General features: G+C 37.7%; 1 protein-coding gene across 5 annotated transcripts in view; it reads right to left on the reverse strand.

The window, feature by feature from the left end:
* The window catches only part of pard3aa (par-3 family cell polarity regulator alpha, a), a 476,999-nt gene that overhangs the window by 80,709 nt on the left and 369,195 nt on the right, over window positions 1–27,095 (reverse strand). For all 5 annotated transcript variants that reach the window (XM_081353162.1, XM_081353163.1, XM_081353160.1 and 2 more), the window contains one exon: window positions 17,357–17,617. In XM_081353162.1, coding sequence (XP_081209288.1) covers window positions 17,357–17,617 — 261 coding nt within the window. The remainder of the gene's footprint in view (window positions 1–17,356; window positions 17,618–27,095) is intronic.

Here is a 27,095-nt window from a genome sequence, read left to right on the forward strand (position 1 = left end):
GCTGAGACACGCTTCAAAATAGCAAACTAATTCCATTCGCTCAGAAGGAGACGAACTCAAGCCGCTTGGCACAGCGGTGGGCAAGGTAAATTAAATTAAGCCCCGGTAAACAGTCAGTGGGTTTCAGATGTACACGAACAAGCTCATACAAACAACTCATACACTACGACTGATGAAATGTGCAAGAGAACTTTATGTCTATTGACTTAACCCTAGAATACATGACCCAACATAGGGGTTAAAATGACCCGCACTGGATTTAGAGGTTTTCTTTATTTTCAATGCAATGAAATCATTTAACCCTTTAGAACCGGCTGTGTCGTCACTGACACAAACCAGCAAGCTGTATTCATTTTACCGTAACTCTTCAACGTTTGCACTATCAAAACCATTCAAATTGCCCCTGACAGTAGACAACATGCGCTTTACGGCAATATACGGCTTATTACGATAATTTCATGCTTTCCGTCTGCAAATGACAGCAGCTTTCGTGCAGAGCGGGAAGGAAGGATTTGAACAGAGCGATACGAAGCGCGGCAGGTTAGAGTGTTTTGGATTGCATAAAATAATAAAAGAAACGAACAAATACATGGCGAAAGAAGTGTTAGACGGCAGAAGAGGGGATTGGGATGATTTCTAATGAAACTTGGGAGGCGGATGGCCGTTTCTCTTTCACGTATCTTAGCATGTACACTCTCAGATAAAAAGGTACAAAAGCTGTCACTGTGGCGGTACCTTTTCAAAAGGTACACTTTTGTACCTAAAGAGTGCATATTAGTCCCTCAAAGGTACATATTGGTACCAAACGTGTACATATTAGTACCTAAATGGTACATATTAGAACCTTTTTGAAGGGTACTCTCCCAGTGACAGCTTTTGTACCTTTTTTTCTGAGAGTGTAGTGTGTGCACATGTGTATGCGTGCGTGCCTGTGAATGCGTGCATTTGTGTGTGCGTGTATGAAAAAAGTGTCCTAAATGAAAACTGTGCAACCCAATGCCACAAAAAAGACTTGTATATATGAATTATAGTTCATTTTTCAACTTTAAAGTGTTAGTTTCTTTCGTTCATGATTTTTTCTGTTTTTTTCTAAATAAAAATCTGAAAATTTATTCTTGCTGTAATTTGTTGAAAGCTAATCTTTTTCTGAAAAAGAGGACACCTTGCACATGAAGATAGCACATTGTTTTAGAATTGTACTAAAAAAAATCCAAATATGTGAAAAACACCCATTTTAGCTTCAGGTTCTAAAGGGTTAATTACTCAAATGTTTCAATAATGTTCATTCGTTCACTTATGATGCGCATGTAAACAATGTTAATACCATAATTATAGATCAAACTGACTTTAGAACTATAACATGTTTATGCACAAATCTTTTTCATCTTTGTTCATCCATTCATATTTCAATCCATGGTTTTTCAACCCTGGCTTTGGAGGGAATACGATCCGTACACCAAGGAGAAGTTTGGACACATCTCCTCGTCATGCTCTTTTAGATCATAAGAAATATGCTGTAGTATAAAAATGAGTAAATATTTGAAAATTAGTACCATTTTACAAATACAGAAATGTGTTTTTTTTTTTTTATGTCTATAGAATTGACAAAAACCAACCAAAATCTCCATTCAATCTATGGTGTTAAGAAACGAAAATAAAGTATTATTATTGACTCATAAAAAAAAATAAAAAAAAAACTTTAGAAAAATTTGAAGGGAAAAAAAAATATTGGGTTAGGTTTACCCCCTTTATGCATTCTAGAGCTGAATTATCTTAAATGAAGAAATCAGAAACTCTACTCCAGGTAATTTCCTTCAGTTCTTGTGAAAGGTAAAATCAATCAATGCATGATTCTGTTCCCTTTGAAATCCGAAGAAACCACTTATGGCCATTTGTTTATGGTAGACCTCCAAAGTCATCCAAATTAGATTATGTAGATAGAAAACATCCATTTCGAACTCATCCATCTGCAAGGCAGATGTGGCTTGTGTAACTGAGTCTATTACTAATGGAAAAGGGAAAAAGCGATCAGGAGTGTGTCCTACAGTACCTGTCTGTTTGCACCCCGTCACAGGAGCCGACGGAGCCAGCAGAGTGTGTGTGCGTTTGGCCTGACAGTCGAGAGCAGAGAGTGTTGGCATACATGTCTATATTTCGTATGAGAACTGGTTACGTTCAAGCCAAGTTCTGTCCAACTTCAGCCAGGTTCTGAAGAGCTACGTCTCACTCGGCCCGTCCTAACCCAGTCCAGGAGCGCAGACACCCGGTGGAGGGAGCGGGAATCACGGATGCCAGGGGACAGCGAGGGCCAAATCAAACAGGGTAATACGCCAAAGAGGAGTGAGACAGAGAGAGTGAGAGACTGAGAGAAACAATAGAGTAGAGACAGAGGACAAAAGCAAGTATAAAGATCTATTCACCACATGCGATCCATTTGTCTCCAAGATGGGTGAGAATTGATGACACTGTGTTTGGAACTATATATAAAATATTGATGTAAAAATGATGTATGTGTGTATATATATACATACATGTACACACACACACACACACATATATATATATATATATATATACTTCTGCTCACCAAAGCTGTGTTTATTTGATTAAAAATACAGTAAAATTGTGAAATATTATTCCAGTGTAAATCAGCTGTTTTCTATGTGAATATATAGTAAAGTGTAATTTATTCCTGTGATCAAAGCTGAATGTTCAGCATCATTACTCCAGTCTTCAGTGTCACATGATCCTTCAGAAATCACTCTAATATGATGATTTGATGATCAATGTTGAAAATAGTTCAGATTTCTGTGGAAACCGTCATACATTTTATTTCTCAGGATTTTTTGATGAATATAAAGGTCAAAAGAACAACATTTATTTGAAATAGAATCTTTTGTAACATTATAAATGTCTTTACTGTCACTTTTGATCAATTTAATGTGTCCATGATGAATAAAAGTATTAATTTCTTTAACTTTCCAAAAAAAAAAAAAAAAAAAATCTTACTGACCCCAAACTTGTGAACGGTAGTGTGTGTGTGTGTGTGTGTGTGTGTGTGTGTGTGTGTGTGTGTGTAAATATACATATATATGAAAATTATATAAAAATTGTATAAAAATTGTATTATTATATATATATATATATATATATATATATATATATAATTCCACTTCTGATGATTCATTCAAATTAATCAAGTAAGTAATCTTAAACAACTCAATTCTACAGAACAGACTAAGATGAACTGAAGATGATTTTTGGACAAGATGAAACTAAGCTCTGGAGTGGAAGCTTAAAATTATCACAATACGTACATTAGTATTATTATTATTATTATTTTACATTGCATGCCATGGATATTCCACATATCGTCCAGCCTGAAACGATCAAACCTGAGTTCTCAATAGCACTGGGAACACCTCAGACAGATTACCTATCTGGCAAGAACCCAAGAAAAACAAGAGTGCAACAAATGTGAAACGTGAGAAAACAGTGACGACAGTTTCAAACAAACAAGATGAAGATCCAGCGAGGGCCACCAGAGGATGGGATGTGTAAATGAGCACAGAAAGAAAGGAAATAGATAAGACAGCAGAAGTGAGTGGGGGAATACCGCAGGACGGAGAAGTAAATGAAGAAGGAGCGTAAAGGGGGAGCCGGTAAATCCTCCGGTGTGATTTCAGATCGCCCTGCACTCCTCCATCACACTCCTGCTTTTCCAATCACATTTATTACTGACGCTATTTTTGGGGAGGTGTGTGTGTGTGACGGGGGAATGAGAGCCGGGATGTTACGCTAGCTGAGGGATCCGTGATTACGTTAGCGAATTGGGTTATCCATCATATGAAAACTGTCGAGAAGATCTCAGACGTACAGTAGAAGACAGAAAATAGAAAGAACCGTGGGTGACCCAGAAAAGGCCATTACGGCGATATCTAATATAAGCACAGGTCTCTCTCAAACATAAAACACTGGATATGAGCCTGCATTCGTCATGGAGTCACGCAGGGTTAAAGATGTGATCTTTTAGCCATCAGGGATCGAATAAAGCACTCGGCATTCCTCTCTTGATCGTATTTGCTTTTATAACATCCCGGGGCGAGAAGAAAATAACTCGTCTTAGTTTCTTGGGCACAGTTAATTGCGTTTTAGCCATTATTTGTACCACAAATGATGCAATTTTAAAGGCTGCTTTATTAAAAAATGCTCCCATAGTCTAAAATACGCATTAGTCATTATAGTTTACTCGCCGTTATATACGCATTTAAAAATTGGAAATATTTTTTTATTTTATTTTCAGAGGTTTTGCCCCTTTATTGACAAAAGCCGTGTTCAGAATTGAATAATAACATACTGATTTCTGCATACTTTGAAGTATGTATTGTAAACACATTTTGTAGCATTACTCGTTTCAAAAACTAGTTTGCTATATTGTCACATGACTTTATGTTGGTCACATGACCTCATTACATGCATGCTCAATTCCATGAGGGGTGTCTTCCAAATGGTTATTGATGTATTGTGCATTTTGTGTTAAATTTGTATATATATATATATATATATATATATATATATATATATATATATATATATATATATATATATATATATATATATATATATATATAGGGGAGAGCAAAAAAAAACCTAACGCTTTTTGACTTTCTCAGTTTGTGTAAATCTACTTATGGTTCAGAGTATTTATTTTTTCCCACATTAATTTCCCACATGTCTAGTACAATTATGTGTTTTTGTTTTATTAATACAGTATATACTTTTTTCTTGATATACCCCGAAAGAATGGAAGTGAAATGTGACAACATGCCCCATAGGTGGGGTACATTGTAACATGTGTGGGGCACATTGTAACATGACCATATGACAGCTTAAAATGTTATCTGATCTAATAAAAAAAATATACAAAACAAACTAAAATATTTTCTAAATAAAATACAATTAAAAAACTTTTACATATAAAATAATGGCAATTTTTAATAATTAAATATAAACTCATTTTTGAGTTTTGACTATGAACACATGAAAACACAGCTATACAACATAGTTCAAAACAAATAAATAATTAGTAATTTCTGAACATTGACACTCAGTGTTTATTCACATTTTTCTCACGTTTTCTCAATAAAATTAATAAAAGTATAGAATATAATAGCATATTTCTAATAGGGGCACATTGTAACACAGTGTTACAACATGCCCTCGCCTGCACAACTGGGATTTAAACCCTGCTAGTGTCTTCTGCTAGTTAGCGAAGCATTAAAGAACTATCTCAACTACTAAATAACATATTGGAGATTAAAATAATATCAGATTTGTCTTATTTTAAATAAACACAAAAAATAGAGATGAAAAATTAACTTAAGTAAGAAATTTACTTTTGCTATGGTTTAATAAATGTCTATGGATATCTTCCAAAAAAAAAAAAAAATTGGCGGATTTTTTTTTTTATATATAGTGTTGATATGGCAACTAGTAAATAAACAGTTTCATCATCCAAGCATGTGCGTAAGTATTTAAAACAAGCGTGTTACAACAACTAACCCCGCGTTAGGTTGTGCCCCGCGCTCCCCTATATATGGTCACACTTTAGTTTAGGGTCCAATTCCCACTATTAACTTACTATTAACTACAACTTTTGCCTCAAAAACTCCTAATCACTGTTTATTAATTATAGTTAGTAAGGTAGTTGTTAAGTTTAGGTATTCAGGAATGTAGAAAATGGTCATGCAGAATAAGGCATTAATATGTGCTTTATAAGTACTAATAAATAGCCAATATCCTAGTCACATGCATGATGATAAGCAACTAGTTAATAGTGGGAGAATTGGACCCTAGCACTGATATTTTGAGGCGGGTCTCTCTTTGCACAAACCAAACAGTGTTAATAGAGCGTAGAATTAGTTTTAAAATGAGAGTAAACTCATTCCCACCCATGTGTATTCAGCAGTGGTTCTGTTTGGCCTGGTGCAGTCAGAGATGAAGTGTGTGTTTGCTGAGCTTTAAGCGCAGATGTGGGACGAAGGAACTCACTTTGATTACATTTCATCTGGCAGACATGAACAATGCATTCCCAGCTTTCATCTTCCCGCTGGAAGTTCATTAAAGCATCTTTCAGTGTCTCTGAAAGACTCGGATCAAACATACTGTGCGTGCATTCTAATAAGGCCGTCCGTTTCGTCCTGCGCTCGTGTGTGTTGTTCGAGCGCATGTGTGTTTGCATACATGCGCGATGAGGTAGTTGGGATGTGTGCGCCGCTCTCGTTTCAGGCTGTTTGCTTTCCTAAATGAATGTAATGGTGCAAACGGAGAATAAATTGCTCGGCTCTCGTTCCATCTCTTCCTGTCCATCCCAGAGGGCCTCTCGCTAAAACGGACCAAAAAATGAAACCGGACATGTTGGATAATTCACTTCGCTTTTCGCCTCCAAGATACCACAGGCTATCAACGCACAAAGCATTTGTGAGCGCCTCTGGGTTATCACAGCAGCGACACACACACACACACACACACACACACACACACACACTAACCTGACCCCTAAACCATACCCATCACACAAAAACTTTCTGCATTTTTACATTTTAACCTTTAATTACTTAAAGTCCCTACAGGGAGGTTTTTGGAGATTTTGTCAGGTTTTGGTCACTTCTGGGTACAAATTTGTCCCCAAAATATAGTTAAGTAGGTAAAAAAGGCTCTCAGGAACTGAGGACCGGCCAAAATGTCCTCACTTTACTCTCTTTGTCCTCACTCCAATGGACTAAAACTCAAACTGGTCCTCACAGAGATGGTTGTACAAGTACACACACACACACACACACACACACACACACACACACACACACACACACACACACACACACACACACACACACACACACACACACACACACACACACACACACACACACACACACACACACACACACACACACACACACTAACCTGCCCCTAAACCTACCCATCACACAAAAACTTCTGCATTTTTACATTTTAACCTTTAATTACTTTATTTGTATACCAGATTTACAAATGAGGACGTCCCTAAAGAGAGGTTTTTGGAGATTTTGTCAGGTTTTGGTCACTTCTGGGTACAAATTTGTCCCCCAATATAGTTAAGTAGGTACACACACACACACACACACACACACACACACACACACACACACACACACACACACACACACACACACACAGACACACACTTGTACATCTATCTTTATGAGGACATTCATTGACACAATGCAATCTCTAGCCGCTTACCCTACATCACATATAAGTGCCAAACCCGAACCCTGACCCTAAACTGACCCTTGACCTCATTATAACCTTATCCCTAAAACCAAGTCTTGACCCTCAAACAGGCCTTTAAAGCTCTCAGGAACTGAGGACCGGCCAACATGTCCTCACTTTACTCTCTCTGTCCTCACTCCAATGGACTAAAACTCAAACTGGTGCTCACAGAAATGGTTGTACAAGTACACACACACACACACACACACACACACACACACACACACACTAACCTGACCCCTAAACCTACCAATCACACAAAACCTTCTGCATTTTTACATTTTAACCTTTAATTACTTTATTTTTATACCAGATTTACAAATGAGGACGTCCCTACAGGAGTTTTTGGAGATTTTGTCAGGTTTTGGTCACTTCTGGGTACATATTTGTCCCCAAACTATAGTTTAGGCGCACACACACACACACTTGTTTAAACTTGCATGTTTTCATGAACAAAGAACTGAAAAGAAAGACAAATGGGAAAACAAAGGTCTGGAGGCAGGCATCTTTCTTTCTAGCATTTCATTGCCAGCGAAAGCCTGATATGAGGCTCCTCTCAGCGGGAGTGTCCTGAGAGCGGCAGAGGAAGCAATAATCGAGTATTTGCCGAGCGTTTTGCTGCTGATGTAAGCAGCTGAAATTGCCGTAATCAAAGGCGGCGCCATTAAGACTGTGTGCTTGAGATATATATGAGATTTTACTTTCCCTCGGGCTTAATGAAAGAACAGATTAAACATTCACGCACATCAACATATGAAACCATCTCCAAGAGTTCATATATTTACGCATGAATTATTAACAAAAAGTATTTAAACGAGTGCACTCCAGATGCGCAGCGATATAATGGTGCTTTAATTGATTTAAGAGGAGAACGAATGACAATAAATAAAATAAAATCAACACCGCAATTAAGATTAACTTTTAGTTCGACATTAATTGAGGTGTATGTATGCTGGTAATGCAATAGAGCTGTGGTTGCAATAGAGTAAGTAAATCTCATAATCTCATTTGTAATGGGAGAGGAAAATGCCTTTATGACAGAACGATAATGCATCAAGGGGAAAATGATGACTTGACTAGCTCTGAATTCACGGTAGGAAAAGGGTTTCTAGTGGATTCAGACACCTGAAGTTCAACACATTCCCCTGTCAGTTAATAGTTAGGCCAATTTAACAATAACCTATAATAAAGTCCACATGAAACAGCATTCATAACCCATTTCACTATTATACATTTCATACTCTAAGACAAGTCTGTAAAACCAGAGCTCAATGTATTGTGTTGTTTTTTTTAAAAACATGTTTAACCATGTTTTAAACTATGCATTATATTGTATTGTGTTTTAGTTTTAAATGAAATGTCTGTAAACTTAACACAATGTCTTGGATGAAAATGATCAGTACATATAACAAAAAAAAAAAAAAAAAAAAACTGAAATGTAGTATATATTAATTGGATTGTAGAATACATGCATATGTGTGTATGGTAACCGACTTCTTTCATAGATCATTACTATTGGTCACTCTTTACGTCTGTTTGGGTTTTGCCAATATTTAACCAATGAAACGTATTAAAAAGAGCTTGTGACTAAACCTCGCAACTCCATTGGCTCCTCAAACTGTCAGTCAAACCACATAACTCCGCCCACCTCTCTCCTGAATGGAGTTCTGCACGCAGTTTGGAGCGTCTCTGCTTGTTTGCAATGCAAGCGTAACTAAAGAACTGGCTCCTTGAATAAGTACAGCTTTTTTGTTTTACTCTAAAGGCTAATGTTTTACGTATTTGAGGAGCGGAGAAGAGTGTCTTAGTCTAACATATGACGTGGAGTAATTGCCAATACTGCCTTAAGTAGCCTGTGCGTCATCTTTAATAAGACATGATTTTGTCCAAATGAATGATCACATAGCTGCAATAAACTTTATAACCCGTAAGTTGACGCAATGCACTAACTAACAGAGATGCAGCCGTTCTAATGATGGACAAAACATGTATGTCTTAAATTCTCCGATATATGCTGGTCAAAACACCATTTGAGCTTGATTCTGGTAGAGTGTTAATAATATAATAACTCATGCAAGTGTCTGACCATATATAAAGCCATAATATGACAATCCAGTTTTTAGTTGTTTATAAAAATAGTGTTTTTCTTTCTCCATCTCCAGAATAGTAGCATTTTTGGAGATACAAGGTTGTGCTTTTAATGCTTTTCTGCATTTTTTCCCCAAACAAAATCCCACAAAATGCAAAGAAAGAAAGAAAGGCTATTCCCTGATGGCCTAGTGGTCAAAGTCTGTCAGTGCCAAGAGAGCGGAGACATTAACACTGCAGGAAAACTGTGGAAGAGACGGCTCAGAGATGTGAAGAGCTCTCGTCTATTGGGATTCACGACCTTCCGGGGCAATTATCATTCCCTACCATCCCCAACCCCAAACAAAGCACACAAATAAAGAAGGCAAAACGAAAAAGTACAATTGCTACCAGCACAAAATGGCAGCTGCTAACATTTATCAAGATCCTTGCACATAATCCAATTTAAGTAGTCTGCAAAGTCAGGAAATATGGGATTTAGAGTAAAAGAGAAGTAGAGAGGTGATGCTCTTTACACCATTCTTGCTAACACCGAGCTCTCTCTCTCTCTCGCTCTCTCTCTCTCTCTCGTCTCACCTTGACTTAGAGCAGCTTACAGAGTCTTGCTCTAATGGGAGCAGCTGTCAATCAAATCATGTGCATCAAAGACGTTACACACAAAAGCTATGACTCTCAGTTAACCTCATGCAAAGACAATAGACTTTAACTTGACAGAGTACAGTACTTTCATTAAGTCACAATTCATTCCAATGTCGTGATTCGATTCCAAAAACGATTCCTGGTACACAACACATTAATTATTCTGACATCCAAATGCAAAATGCAGTAACTACACTTTCTTTCAATGCTGGGTTAAACTGAACAGACTGAATCAGGTCTTTTAGACAGTGGCATGTCCTGTGATCATCCTGTTCGGCTCATATTTAAAGATTCAGAGTGCACACATAACCACCAGCACGCAGCAGTGTTATTATCACTAACGCTAATGAACTAAATGAAGACATTTTTGTTAACTTAAATAAAAAAATAAAAATAATAATAATAATAATAATTTCATAACTTAAAAACTAACTCAAATAAAAATGGCCAAACATTAAAGCAAAGCAAAACAAAAAACACATAGCAAAGCAATAAAACAAAATGCAAAACAAAAAAAGACAAAGCAAAACGAAACGAAACAAAATAAAAAGCAAAGCAAAGCAAAACAACTCCAAAAACACCTGCTGTTGAATGATACGATACTAATTAGCTTATTAAATTTAGTATATATCTATATCAAGTCTTAAAGACAACATTACATAAAGATTTAGCTTCTCTCTTAATACACATTCCAGGTTTCACTGAACAGTTTATTAGTGGATTTTATTCCAAAATAATATTCTGATATACAAATAAAGGTTTTCTTTCAATTTTATTCTTTTGCTTGATCAGAATGTCGTAACTTTAAGCCTAGCATTTTTTTAAATATGATAAAAAAAATTAAGGAATTATCATGCAAACTAGTGGTGTGTGGAGTATTATATATATATTTTTTAAGTTTAGAGGATTTAAGTTAATCCGTCATGTATGAACCACCTGCCATATAATTTCATGATCTGATAAACATCTAATGTATAAATCACACAACCCGATTTAAAAAGGGTTTTATCCACTAAATGTTTTGACATACTTCTGCGTGTTTTGCCGGTCAACGCCCCGCTACTCAACAGCAGAACATATTGAACGGGCTGTACTTGCATCTCTAATAACCTTGTTTTGTTTCATATCAAATTGATCTGAAATGTAGCGTGACTAAGGTCTGTGAGATGTGAGGTAAAGTGCTGCCCACTAGAAACCTCAATTCCTCTTTACACACATGCACGGATTCTGGACTCGTTTCCAACTGTCTTTCATTCATCCAAAGGGGACCAATGAAACGGCAGTAATAAAGGGAGAGAATCTGGATAATGGAGTGACTGTAAAAGCAGGAGGGTGTGTTCACTAGCCCAGGCCCAATATTACAAACCCTTTTACAGGGCAGAGAGCCGGGACTCTCCACGCTTTACTGCCACTCTGACCTTCGACTGGGACGCTGTTAAAGGCAGACCAACCGGACCCAGACATTTGGTAATTGTCTGAGCGTATTTATCCAGCTGCAGAATGGAGAGATAAAGCACTTTTTCTGTTTCCGCTGAGGGTTTTTGTCTTTAAAGATCTGAACGGCCTCTTCTGTGGACGCATTTTTGGGCCAAGAAGAAAAAAAATAAAAGGCTTTTATTGATTTTGTAGACATGGGTTATTGCCGCGTAGACAAGAACTCACGAGCAAATGTTAACAACCCCAGGCTGCAGATGTTTGGGATTCAAGACTGTGACCTCTAATAGGTTGATTCAATTTTGCACATAAGGCCTCCTCACGCAACTCGCTTCGGCTTGTTTGCAATGACGGCACCACGGTTTTACATCACCGTAGCTCATATCCAATAGACTCCACTATCCTGCACATTAACAGCTTCACCTCACTTTTTAATACCAATAAATCAATGGCTTGTGTACTGGCTGTGGCGAATGCACGGTGACCAGGCCGACGTAATGGATATTTATTTGAACATGCTGGAAAATTTACGATGTCAATGCATTCTCTCTCTTTTTCCATGCAACAATCATCCGTAATGAAACGTCACATGGAAGTCAGCAGATGTGTGGCCATCCCAGAGTGATTGCTGGGAAAAGAGAGAGCGTGTTCCCGCACTGAGATCTGGAGTAAACAGCAGTGGTAGATCTTTCCCTCAGGCGTATCAGAGATTCAATGCTTGAGGCTCAACATCGCCTGGCGCTTTGAACTCATCGACTAACTCTCAGCACTGCAAACTCACACTGCATGTCAAGAGCTTTGAGTTACGAGTTTTAGTTAGTGAATTGTAAGTGGGACAAAAGTGTTATGTGACTTAAGGCTGGATCCGACACAAGCAAACAGGGTTGACATAGTGATCCAAACCCAACGGCCACTGGCGCTTTGGACTTTTGCTGAGGCAACGTGAACAAGCCTTCTTTTGATTTTGCGAAAATGAAATCTGACCTGTACACTTGGGTTATTTTTTTCTACCCAACTCCTGGGTTGAGCCTTTTTGAGTAAATTTTTGGGTAGTTTTTGTTACCCAGTCATATATAACAACCCAGGGGTTGAGCTATTTATCATGGGCTTTTCACATGATGGAAACGCCTGATGCCTTGCATTAAATGTTATGATTTTATTAAAAAGAGATACCGAATATAAATGCTTAGAAAGTAAAAATATGTTCTCAAAACTGTACACTGATTGTTTCTGGACAGGTTATGGAGTCACAGCATATTTGGGCTATGAGTGAAACACAGGGCGGCGTCTGAAGTTCTAAACATGATCCAAGCTCTGGCACGAGATCCAGCGCCGTTACGGTGTTGTTTCATTCAATATGCAATATGTATTCAAAACTATATAAAACATACACTCTAAAAAAATGCTGGGTTGTTTTAACCTAATTTTGGGTCAAATATGGACAAACCCAAACGCTGGGTTAAAAATGTACTTTAAAAATTAGCCCAACGGCTGTGTTTGTCCATATCTGACCCAAAGTCGTGTTGAAACAACCCAGCATTTTTTGTAAAATATGATAAAAAAAATTAATGAATTATCATGCAAACTAGTGGTGTGTGGAGTATTATATATATATTTTTTAAGTTTAGAGGATTTAAGTTAATCCGTCATGTATGAAGTAAAAAAAAGAAAGAAAAAATCTAGTACTATAGTAAAAAAAAATGCATGCCAGGTATGATGGGTTAAATAAACAACCGAATTTGCTGGGTAAAATTATTTTAATTTTGTGACGTGTTGTGTCCTATATTTACCCAACCCTTGGGTTGAAGACAACCCACATTCAGCTGCTTTTAACCCAGTGTGTTTTTAGAGTGTGCATTCTCTTGACACGTGTTTTTCTGAGGCCTCAGTGGTCGGCTGTGATTGACAGGATTTGAACAGACCCACACTGAGTCTTATCCACTTCCTGTTCTGTGCACTTTAGACAGGAAGTCCTCCTCGCCAGTGTTATCTATGAAGAGATGCAATCACTTTCCCTCTGTGCCCCTTCTTTAAGAGAATAAACACTTAAATGTCCAAGAACAGCTCAGAGAAAACTTTTTACTCTCGCCAAATCCCACGCATCTCTTTATGATGAGCTAAAGGTGACGTTCACTCGAGGACTGTTTATTTCACGAGCTGTGGAAGTTCCACAAGCTTTCATTTAGAAATGCAAATGTTTGTTTAGGGTTTGTTTTGATCCACTTTCAAATGGAGTGATGTGACTGTCTAGAATTTGAATGCATTACGCCGTTTACATAGATTACAGCCCTCGCAGCCAAACACGAATGAAAGTATGCAATTTATTCCAGAAGAGCGACGACAAATATTACAACGTATTTCTCAAAGGTTTGCTTCTAAGTGATATGCAAAGCAGTGTGGAGTTAAAATATACACAGGATGATGTGCATGTAATCAGATGTCAAGCAAGTTTGAGTCAAACTTTATGACTGTTTTCTGAAATAAACATTTTATTTTTTTAATTTAAAAAGGAAAGAAGTTTCAGTTTACTGTGTCTATTTAAGATCTTCTAGTTTCACAAACTCAGAATTTCAGAAAATATCGTAATGTCACAAACTGAGCTGAAAAGATCTGTATTTGCTTCTGGGTGTTTATTTGATCAATAAACAGAAAAGGAGCAAGAATTCATAAAACAGAATCCTTACAGAATTTGAGCGAGGAGCTCTGGTTGTAGGTCGCTTGCTAACTAGTTTAGCTCACAGTTCATTTCAGTTAATGTGATATGAATTTCACAAATTCCTAGTTTCTCTGTCAATGCATCTTTGGACTTTTTGTATCTCCTTCTGTGCGTGTCTTTTCTTGTCTTCAGAACCGCTGAATATGCACACTGCAGAACACAGAAACAGCGTGCACCACAAGCCATATATAAAACATTTATTATTAATCTTGCAGGACAGCAGTTGTTTTCATGCCCGCAAGTTTCAAATTTACAATGTCAGGACATCCTGGAATGAGTAGAACTCACTTTGAGCTTCATAAAACAAGATTGTCAAGAATTTCTCTACTTGTTCGCTTCCTTCAAACTTAAATACATGCAAAAAAAGAATAGACTGGCAAATATAATAATATTATTAACAGTTGCTGTTGTTTATTTAATCCTAACAAATGTAATCTACCCTAGTAATAGTAAGTAAATAAATAAACAAACAAACAATCTACCCTAGTAATGTTATTATTATGGTTAATATTGTTGTTGTTGTTGTTTTTAATGTTGTTGTGATGATACAAAATAATATGTAAATAATTTATAATATAAAAAAATATATATTGGGGAATTACTGAATAATTATTTATACTTGTTTAAATAATTTCATTCTAACAAACATATACACTCCAAAAAAAAAAAAAAAAAAGTTTGGGTCAAATATGGACAAAAACAACCGCTGGTCTTAAAAATGTAATTTACACATTTAAAATCAACGGTCGGGTTTGTCAGTGTTTGAAACCACCCAGCATGTGTTAGAGTGAATACATGATTATTTAAATTATTTATAATATACATATAAATAAATTAAAAAAAAGATTAAAATGCATTCAAATAAATTTAAAAAAATATATTGAGATAAATGAAATGCATTATTATATTATAACATAATCTACGCTTGTAGTCTATGATACAATCATATGATACAAATAAATGGTGCATTCGCATGAGCGAACAGTGATAGTCAGGGCACTGGGACCGGCTGATGCCCTTTCACTGCCACCAGAGATACTGGCACACGGATTATCCAGATGACTGAGTGACGGCGTAACTTTGTCATATTCACACTGTGGCCAGATAGCGGGGGGTGTAAGTGGGGGGTGGGAACGATCCTGCTGGGAGAACAGCAGTTGGCAACGTAATAATAATCCCCTTCCCACTGCACCCTGGGAAAGGTCACACACCCAGAGTGACATATGTCAATCACTGCCTCTGCTTCACTGCCGGTGACGGGCCAATTACTGCGCCTCAATAAACCCAGAGAGAGTCATTACTGTTTAGGAAAGAGACACGCTGGCCTTTTATAGCATTTCCATAACTAACCGCTAACCATTTCAGAACCACAAGATTAATAGAGCAATTGTGGTAATTCCTCATTGTGAACACGCTGTGCAGTGATGCTGGAGCGACTTTCCCTTTGTTTGTTCATACACTGATGGCTGTTTATTGGTTAATTTGTCATAAATACTGTAAAAACAGCAATGAATCAGAACGGAAACTGCGGCACTTTGGATATATTGCTTCTATATATCTATATTCTCATTTCACCACAACAAATGTAGGTTGATCCCCAGCATCACATATACAATGTCTAAAACACACACCATGAAGTCGGCATCAACACAGAAGATGAATAAAGCTGAAACAACTTCCAACTGTTCTTAGAATCAAACTTTTGGAACTTTTAGTTGCACATTTCTGCTGGGCTTGAATGTAAAATGCTGGATTGTTTTCTCCAATATGTCAAAAACAAGTGCACTTATTTTGAATGTGAACTTGTAGTGTACTTCAAAACTTAAAAAAAAAACCTACCAAATACAGTAATATTAATGAAATAAAAGGCCACTTAACACACTTTTAAAAAGTGTACTGCCAGTTTGTAATAGTCAAATCAAGTCTTACTTTAAAGTGCATTTATTAAAACAAGTATCAATGTTTTAATAATCTTTTGTCATGCTTTAAAGCAGTACACTTATTTTGATGTGTTGACTAACACACATGGGAAATACATTTTTACTTTAGTGTGTTATTCAATATTACATTTAAATGTAATATATTTTAAATGTAAAAATAATTGCAACTTCCTCCTCATTACAAAAATGCAATATATCAAATATTTGACATACAAGTTTCAATAGAAATGACATTCAAGTATATTTTAGTTCACATAAATGTCAATACATTCGTTGGAATAAACTTTAACCATATTGCAAAAATAATAGAAGTAATTATGAAAGGTGTGCTGAAGTCCTACTTTACTGAGCCGAAAAGCATTCTAAAATTCAACTAATTGCATTCAATATTAATTTAAACTATAATACATTTTCAGTTAATTGCAATTAAATGTCTGAAAACTGTAAGTTACTGTATAAGTATATTAATTTAAAGTATAATATCTCCGCAGTCAGCACTCATTTTAAAAGTATTCTCAAGCGTGCTTCTCTTTCACAAGGGTCAATAGAAAACATGTAAACACAGGAAGGAAAATTAAACCATTATATGATGTTTAAAACTGCAGTTTGTATTATAAAATTGACTTTCTTTCCCTTAACATGTTTCCAGAGATTCTGTGCACGTCGAGGCAAACGCTGGTGGATCTGACATGATCCGTGATAATAAAGGAGTCTGCTGGTTATTAAATTTTCCCATCCAGAGAATTATCAATGATTTACCAGCGCTATAAAAGAGGCCGGTGGGACACAGGTGAGAAATCTGATAACACTGTTTGTTTGACTTTCATTTTTTTTCACACTACAAAGAGCGGATGAAAGCAGCTTTTCACTTTTAAAACGTCCAGGCACAGACAAATATAAAGGGAGAACATCTTCTCTTAGTCAGAGGACTGCAGAGAAGCTTTCTCTCTTCCCAGCAAAATAAAAGAAACTTCAAAAGTGAGGGTGCCCTTCACCCTATCCAACCTCAAACAAATAAGAAATATTTGACAGCTCACGACAGCCAGAAAACACGCCAGCATTGCATTATGCAAAGCTTTAGAAATATACACCCAAGGTTGCGTCCTTCAAGTCAAGAACATGTTACTGTCCCGTTATGTCAGCCAAGTATTACTTGACAAACACTCAGGAATCAGGCTGTGCATCAAGTCACGATGACTGAAGGATCAGTCTTGGGAGATCTTACCTGTCTGTGGAGGGTTGGCGTCCGTTGCGGGGCTTGTTGACCTGAGCGTAGAGCGCCTCTATGGGCATCGGCAGGTCTCGAGGGCTCTGAGGACGCTCCTGGCTCAGATCCAGACTGCTGTCCATAGACGAGTCCAGAGAGCCGATCCCAGCGTACGTGTGCTCCTCGTCTGAGCTGAAGGTTCGGTTGATGTCCAGGATCTCAGCGTAGTCTCGCTCTCTGGCCTGTCGCTCTCTGAGCTCCCTCGTCTTAGCTTGAATTCTGCAAACACAGAACATCGAGGTTAAGACACAAACTAAAATAAAATGTTATATATGTCATTAGCATTTGTTAACAGGCATGTTTCTCAATGTTTCTGCATTAAATTATTACATTGTTTAATTTAATCCATTTTTAGCTAACTATGTGATTTGTATATGTACATTTCTGTATTTTTTTCTGAAATACAAGGCAGTTTCCTCTGATGACAGATCACTCTAAATTGTAATGTGGACTCATGCATTTTCTGTGAAGCTGCTTTGAAATGATGTGTATTGTGAAAAGCGCTTTACAAATAACGTTGTACACACTCAACTTCAATTTCAAACCCTTTCTTTACACACTGGAGTATTTGGTTCCATACCGTAGTACATTCGTGTCATCAGTGAGCACGTTTACATCCACACCAATAACTCACTGAAATCAGCTTATTAAAATAACCTGTTGTCCGGGTTTACATGCAAACAAATAACCCGAAAATGCAAGTAAATCACGTTTACAAGACTTAAATCAGGTTATTTCCCGGTAGTAAAAATGTAATAATTAGCGTATTAAATGAAGAAGAGTATTGCAACATGTCAGCGGCTCATATATTCTCCTCCTAATGCAGTTACAGACGCAGCATTTTGACTTCTTCTGCGCTTTTATCATTTTTAGACTAGAAAGAGTCTGAGTTTGCCATATATATTTGCTCCTCTCACTGCGAAACACTCGCTCTGTCTGGATGCGCTTGAACTCACAGTAAGGACGGTCACACATCACACATGCGCACTTCAATAAGCAGACAGAAATCCGATTAATGCGTTTACATGCAGGGCGAAATCTAGATGATGATCGGATTATGCTTCAGCCGTTTATGACTTTACTGCGATGAAGGAAAGCGGGTAAACTAGTACTAGCAGCTGTTTGATGATGTACATATTCAAGGTGTAAACTTTTAGAGATGATTCAATGACTCTAACATCTAGTGTGAAAATGCCCGATGGCTAATCTCCACCTTTGTGAAACTTCCCCTTAAAAAAACCCATCAAAAGCAATAGATGTTAGTCCGTCAGAAATGTTTACCATTTATTACAGCCCGGAAGAACGGAAGCTTTTATGTGAGCCGCTACGAATTGGAAAACAGACCCTCCTGGTCTATCTGAGACTCCTGACTGAGCTCAGGACTCCTTCTGGCATCATGGGCTGCGAAATATCTGCCAAACCCGCTTTATATCACTACTAGTGGATTCCTCTAAACGGGAAAAAGAAGCAAGACATCCAAGGCCCCGTTCATTCGAACCTCTACTTCTGAATGCATTTCAAACGGCTCATGATAAAGGCTGTGGCCTCTTCCTTGGAGAAGGCTGTCAATGCACACTGTATATTATTTCCTAAAAGAGCCAGTGGGAAGCCTTTCCAAGAAGAAGGGAGTGATTTCTCCTTGAGATCGCTCTGATCTTCCGCCAAACGCCTCTTTCTGCCTTCCCTCAACCTCTCAGTGTTTCTCTGTGCTGGGGTTTCTCAAAGGCCGCTCCTGGTGGGCTGAACTGAATGAGTCTTTATTGTCTAATAGGCCGCATGTGTCGTTCTAAGTGCCGTGTTGAGGGAAAGGAGATCCTCAGGAATGGGACTGGTAGTGGGATAAGATGAGAGGCCGGTGTGGACGAGGGGAAAGACTCCTGTAGGGTGACCTCTGTCTCTGGTATCCACCCATCTCATCAGATCCAGATGGGCTCGGGATGCCCCATCACAAAAAACCTGAGCCTTTTGTAAGTATTTAAGTACCCTACCTTCTCACCACCCCAGGTCAGGGTTGACCATTGACCCCTGACATCTATCTGCCAGCCGTTTGATTGACAGTTGCACTGGGACGAGAAGAGTGCTAGGACTTTCCCAGCCAGCAAGACTGAATGTTTCCACACATTCTCATAAGCACGATCTAATTTACCAACAATGAGCGTTTTCTCTCTGTCAGAGTCTAATACAATTACAGTGCCATTGACTGTCTCTCTCTCGCCATCCTGCTTGAGGAAATCCAATTCGCTGTGCTAGAATTGTGTGCATTTATGACTCACGCTAATAGTCCGGGAAACACTTGGAAATCAACATCAGCATATTTTCGTGTGTGTGTGTTTTAAAGTCGGCATGAAATGGAAGCTGCAATAGTCTTTTCTTCTCTATTGTGAAGTATATCTACTTGAAACACTATATGGAACAAGAACAAATGTGGGCGGGGCTTGATTTTGTCTGGGGAATTGATTGGATGGTTGTGGTTTGCTATTGGCTGATCTCATGTAATTGACAGGTTGCCCCGCCCTCTTCATCAGAGAAGAGAAGAGATACTGCAAGAGGGAGGGGGAATTATTTTGATTAAAGTGTATGAGGCACAAGAAGTAAATAATCTACTGCAATAAACTGTCAATTGGAAATTTCATGGTGACTTTAACTTCTCTTTCTGTCTTTCTCCTCCCTTTTGGTTCACAGAGTTCATCCGTTGAACAGTTACATGCGGTTTCTTTCACATTTGAAGGTTGATATCTTCCGCTGGCGAGGCTCCAGTCCACCTGCCGTCGACTTAAACACTGATGTCACCTCGCTGCCAGTAAAAACCGTGTTATGACAAGTTACGGAAACTCAATAGGAGGACGATGCCTCCGGCGCTGTGCCTATAATGGCCAAATCAAATCTGCGAGAGCGATATCTGTGTTTGAATGGGGAAATGAGCACATTGAAGAAGAGGTCTAGCCCAACCTGGCCCTGGAGAACCAGACTAAAACTCATTTAGCCCAGTGGCCTGGGGATGATCAGTGTCCTCAAGCTCTCTGTGTGTTTTGTGTTAACTTTAGGTTGAAGACCAGAGCAATGAAGATTATGAGATCCAGGTTATGAGGCTGGCCACAGACTCACAGATTCACTTCAACACTGTGTCCTGAAACCAGCCACAATTTAAAAGACTACTTATAGTTTTAAAACAAACAAATACTACAATAAATAATCTAATTAGTTGCAATTTTGTCATTTCACGCAGAATTTTCCCTTTCAGTGAGAACAGAAAAATGAATTTGCACTCAAAACTTGACATGGATTAGTCAGTGTGTGTGTGTGTGTTGAACTATAAGTGTGTGTATGTGCCTCGGATTCTAGCTAAACCTGTCCAGAATTCCCTCTTCCACCTTTAGTTCATTACACAGTTAATGGCCCAGTGTGTGTTAATGCAGGACACATCTACACTGAACACATTATCACCGCTCGTCTCAAATTCACAATTCCTTCTCTTCAGGGGTTGGTTGGTTATTTATTTATTTATGTCTCTATCATAGTTTTTGTCTTTGATAAATTGTCTCTGAAAAATGTATTCCATATTCCATCCTATCAAATTTAACAATTTTATCCATTTTAAATCCATTTTAATTTGACTAAATATCAGTTCATGATCATTTTCAAAGCAATAAACATTTCAAACTGTAACAGACTAAACAATAAGCACATTTTTGAAGCAAATTTAATAATTATGTACTAACATTCAAAAGTTTGTGGCTGTTTTTTTATGTGTTTGAGAGTCTTCTGCTCATCACGGCTGCATTTATTTGATCAAAAATACAGTAAAAACTGTAAAAAAATTATTATTACAGTGTGTTGTGCTATTACAACAGCTGTTCTCTATGTGAATATCTAGTAAAGTGTAATTTATTCCTGTGATCAAAGCTGAATGTTCAGCATCATTACTCCAGTCTTCAGTGTCACATGATCCTTCAGAAATCACTCTAATATGATGATTTGATGATCAAGAAACATCTATGATTATTATCAATGTTGGAAACAGTTGTGCAGCTTCATATTTTTGTGGAGACCATGATACACTTTTCAGGATTCTTTGGTAAACAAAAAGTTTAAAAGAACAACATTTATTTTAAATATTATAATTAATTTTTTTATCAATTTAATGCCTCCTTTCTGAATAAAATACTTTTTTCAAACAGAAATAAAACATCTTAATGACCCCAAACTTGTGAACGGTAGTGTTTAAGATGTAACACTGAAAACTAATCGCCAGTTTAGAAGTTTCCGGTTTGTGAATTCTACATGCTTTTTCATATTCCTTATATTATATTCCCTAAAAATAAAAATTTTGTCTATTTAACCTCAAGTTGTTCCAAACCTGTACGAGTTTCATTCTTCTATTGAACACAAAAGAAGATATTTTGAAGAATACTAGGGATAGTAGTTTTTTTTTTTTCCATAGTAGGGGAAAAATACAATGGAAATCAATGGCTACCGTCAACTGTCCGGTCACAAACATTCTTTAAAATATCTTCTTTTGTGTTCAACAGAAGAATGAAACTCATACAGGCTTGGAACAACATGAGGGTGAGTAAATGATGACAGAATTTCCATGTTTGGGTGAACTCTCCCTTTAAACAAGCGCGCATACTGTATATACAGCATCTGCTGTTCAGCAAACTTACAGAAAGATCACATGATTACTGAAGCAAAGACCTTCCTGATGCATCAGACACAGTCACATGACACGGGCACGTGGAAGACTGATACTGAAATTATAAAAGTCGAAGAGAAGAGAGAAAACACTATCAAAATATTAGCAAGAGGGATGAAAACAACTCCCATGTGAGCTGTGATAAAACAACAGAGAAGGAGCGCAAATCCCTCTTTGTGGCTTTCTGGGCTCAAAGCTAATTAGTGTAGATTGCTACTGTGTGTGTGTGTGTGTGTGTGTGTGTGTGTAGGTGTGTGTGTGTGCATGTGTGTGTGTGTGTGTGTGTGTGTGTGTGTGTCAAACTCTAATTAAGAGTTTGATGTTGTGATTAGCTCACATCTGTCCAGAGCATCAGTGTGTGTGTGTGTGTGCGTCCATTATAGCAACATATGGGTCGTCATGGCAGATCTAGGGTGGTTTCTAGGTAACAAGCGAACTTAGAGAAACAAAACTCGTGCTTTGTAGCTCTCGCCACCTTTGCTTTCACGTCTACAGGGCGCAGGTTGGTACAATTCAAAAACACCTCGTTAGATGCGATCCATCCATAATGCCATGCAGGATGTTTTATTTACAGGATATCTGAGCTGAAATGAGTCCAAACGCTTTCCTGACGCAACTCTGAAGCATGTGGTTCATCCCGCAGGGTCAAAGTGTTCGTTTTGGGGAGGGAATTAGTCATTGATCACGGCCTGATATAAACACAAGATAAGAAATGAGAGATTTATGAACTCTCTGAAGAATGTAGAAGGTTCTGCTGTGTGAGTCTGAAGAGGAGGAGAAGTTTGAGAAGTGAACAGGAATGTTTTGAAGTGAATTTTCGAGCGAGAGGGAGAGATCACACTCCGGTCCGCCCGCAGTCCTTCCTTCTCCTCGCTGAATAAATCACACTGTTTATCTTACGACACCGCCAAATTCCAGACTCACACAGCCAAAGCACTCCCTCCATATGTCTAACAATGTTTAATTCAGTTTAGAGAGAGAACGAGACGTTCACATGGATGGCCGCGAGGCAGATCTCACTCTTCCGTTGGTAGTTTTTAAGTGCAAATAAAGATAGCATGCCAATATTGTCTGTGTTACTTCACCATATGGAGAGTGTGTATTTTAACATTCCTTCTCGGCATTCGATATACCGAAACAAATGAACAGAACAAGTTTCAGCAGAGCAAGTGTCATGCAGTCCTCGGCGTCCTTCCACAAGAGGAATACAGATGTGATTACGAATATAGCCTGGTCCAGGATCAGTCCTGTGATCTGCTTTGAGGGTAATTGGTCCAGTCAAGCGGTGAACTGTTACAAAAGGCTCTGCGACATAATGAGCTTGTTGACAAAGCACAACGACAATACTAATTATTTTGTAACAAAATTACCGCCTCAATGCGAGGGGAAAGATCAGCCGTGATTACCAGTAACACGCATTAATGCGTCGAAAAATGAAATGTTGGAAAATATATGGAAGGCAAAAGGCAATCCCAGGCAGAGTTAATGGAGAAAGAGTTGCAAAATCGGTGATGGAAAATCAATTAATAAATCAAGTTGAATGAATTAATAAATAAATACATAAATAAAATGAATGAATTAGGCAAGCATAGGGACACAAAGGAAACATTTTACACAAATGTAAAGTGATCCAGAAAGGAAAAATAAGGAAATATTTGGATTAAAATATATATATATATATATATATATATATATATATATATATATATATATATATATATATATATATATATTTATTATATTATATTATATTATATTATATTATATTATTTAACGGTTAAAGAAAAAATAATGTATAAATTATTTGTAAAAGGATTTGTATGAATAATACATTTTATGATCTGTACTTATAAAGACATTACTAAAAAGGTGCATTTCTACATCAGCGCTCAATACCAGTATTGCTATTGTTAACTATAACTATTAAAAATTGTGTGCGTAAAAAAAAAAAAAAAGAGAAATGTTGGCTTGGCAACTAACTAAAATTTTGAAGTTGAAGTTGAAAGTTGAAGTACTACAAATAATCAAACTAAATATGGCAAAATACTGAAAAAAAAGACAAAATCACATGACAAAATTACAAAAACTTAAATTTAAATGAAAACTGAAAATACATAAGCTTATTCAAAATATTAATTCTGTTCTCATTACCTCGGTCTCCTTCATAACAATGCAATATATTAAGTGTTGTAGCACATCAAATCAGTATATATATAAAAAAAATGCATTTATAAAATACAGATTCTATATTTATCCATTTTAATAGCATTGCTGCCGAATGGTATCAGTAGAATATGGGATAAAATTAACACAAAATCAAGGATTTGTCCATGAAGACTTGGGGTATTAGGGGTACATGACAAAAAAAGGTTGTGAAACGCTGTTATAGTGGGTCTTTTGGCTGGGAAAGTTGACGATGAAGTGCGTCCAAACGCTATTTTCAATCCCCACAACCGGCGAACCCTCAAAGTTCATGCTTCCGGCTGAAGAAAAGAGGAAGTGGTTGAGATAACCGCTGTTGATTATAACAGCGCCGTGTCTCTGAGCATTAAACGGTATCAGGAACCCAACACACATCCAGAGGAAGCTTTGCTGAAGAGTGGAAAGGCCGTCAGGAAGACTGAGCAGAACCAGAGCCGTGCTAGCCACTGATTAACACTAATGGAGCCGAGAAGATAAGCTAATAGCCATGATAAATGCTGGATGAGAAGTAGTTTACCATGAAGGTTCTCATAATGTTTGCTCTGGCCATTTTTGCTGTGTGTACAAAGCCTGATCAGCCGAATGTAAATACACAGAGGAGGAAGAAAGCCACTGGTATATCTTTAGCCGGTAATGTTGCCTACACACACACATGTTGTAAATGGCGTCCTGCCATGGTGGTCCGCTCAGTCAGCTTACATATGGTGGACAGGACTGCAACAGGCATAAACAAGACCCCATAATGGTCACCGTGTTCCTGCAGACGTGCAGACTGGAGCTTCAGGCTCTGTTCAAGCCCTTGATGAGGAATGGAAAATTCAGTTTGTGGAGGACTAGCGAAGGATTGCTGGTAGTTGCTCGCAGCTGCTTACAATTTACTCGATTGTGACAAAAACAAATGCCACTGATGGCAACACTTCATCAACTTAACTCCAAATCACGTCTGTGAGCATCAGTGCTGCTTCTGAGCAGTTTTGCATATTTTAATCTCATATTATTCCTATATGTGATACACTGGTCCCCAAAAAGCCACTCTTAAAAATGCATTGCAGTTCACCTCGAGGTCATCCGGTCCCCGGGTTCACAGATGTGTAACGACCCTAATGTTTGACGACCATAAAGTGTCCACTTTTTGTCTTCATTGTGAGAGTGTTATATCATTTCAAACCTATTTTTGTCTGTAAAAAGAGTGCATGTGGTTTTTGTCATTCAAATAAATGTCACTTGGTTTGATATTTCGTTCTCTAGTGCAATGGCATTCAAACATTTTTAAGTGTCTTGAGAGTTCAAATGCTTTTTGAGGCCACTGTACATACTTACTGAACACAATTAGTTAAACACAAAACTGTACACACACATGAAAATGGGAATTTTATAAATAGGCAATATATAGGCTCAATGGATAAACGTGCCTATATACCTACATTTTTGCAAAACTCCAAAAATATACCTATTCATATTCACTTAAGCTTCCAGTGGAAGTAAACCATCAAAAATATGTATTCCTTTTGACATTACAGGGCATATTTTGAATATTAAAGACAAATTCTCGTAAATTAAAATATTAAAAAAATAAAATATTAAAATATTACAATTATATATATATATATATATATATATATATACACACACACACATACACTGTATGTACACACATACTGTATATTATATAAACACAAAATTGTATGTTTTATGTGATTAATCAATTTGACATTCACCCATTTTAATAGCATTGCTGCTGAATGATATCAGTAAAATATGGGTATAAATATCTGTATAATATCATTATAAATGTGCTTGTGGCACACAAATTTTGGAATGATATGAGGGTGACGAACTCTTCCTTTTAACATCTCTATGACCATAACAGCTGAAACGGATTCTGTGAGAATGAAGTCATCCAACAATACGCCAGTACATGCGCTAAAGCCAGCGCTTCCGAGTCAAAGATGAATTTCATAAACATCCTTGAGGGTCAGGTGTGCTAAAACGCAGGCGGTGCCCTCCCCGCCAGAAATAGATAGGCTAATGGTGGCGCGTTATGAAAATTAATCTAGCCAACCTTTGGGCTGCCTTCTCCTTCTGGATCACTAAAAGCCCCTGTCAAAATGTCAGGTGGAATTAACGATCGGCCGTGTCAGGGGAAGGCTGGCTCTGGCTCCTCTTCTTCCCGGATCCCCGTGGCTTGTTTTAGCGCTGCTGGAAACATCGCCTCCAATAGCCATCAGCGCCACCTATCACCTGATCTATAATTTCATAAGTGTGTAGAAATGGTCTGGTCCCTGTGCCTCGTATAATCAATCAAAGCCCCTGCTCGTGCACGTATGCACACTCACACACATTCACACGCACGACAATCTAACCTGTAGCACGGCGTGTAATAACACCCCTAAAAATAAGGTAATTGATTTTCCTAGCTGTCAGTTTCCCTGGTGAGAGACTTTGAATATCGCATCACCATGTGCCGGCCGGGCAGATTATTATTATAACGGAGCGATTTCCCTTAAGGATCCTCTGCTATCAACTCAATGACAGAGGTGAGGAAAGGAAAAAAAGAAAGATAACAGAGAGCTTAAAAAAAAAACAAAAAAAAACAGAGCAGCGCAAAGTAACTAAACAATACTGAAAAGGGCAATGTGGGAAATGTGGAAAACAAATCCAGAAAAATGAGTGTAAATAAGAGCAGGGCTTAGCGAATGCGTCGCAGCCGGCCAACACTTCTCTCCCGACATTTCTGCCGGTTTTCCCGGGTTTTCTAAGGGCTCCAGGTGGTCGACACATAAGATCGGGGTCTGGAAAGCC

The sequence above is a fragment of the Scardinius erythrophthalmus genome (genome assembly GCF_964197995.2).
Source record: "Scardinius erythrophthalmus genome assembly, chromosome: 22".
Classification (NCBI taxonomy): Eukaryota; Metazoa; Chordata; class Actinopteri; order Cypriniformes; family Leuciscidae; genus Scardinius; species Scardinius erythrophthalmus.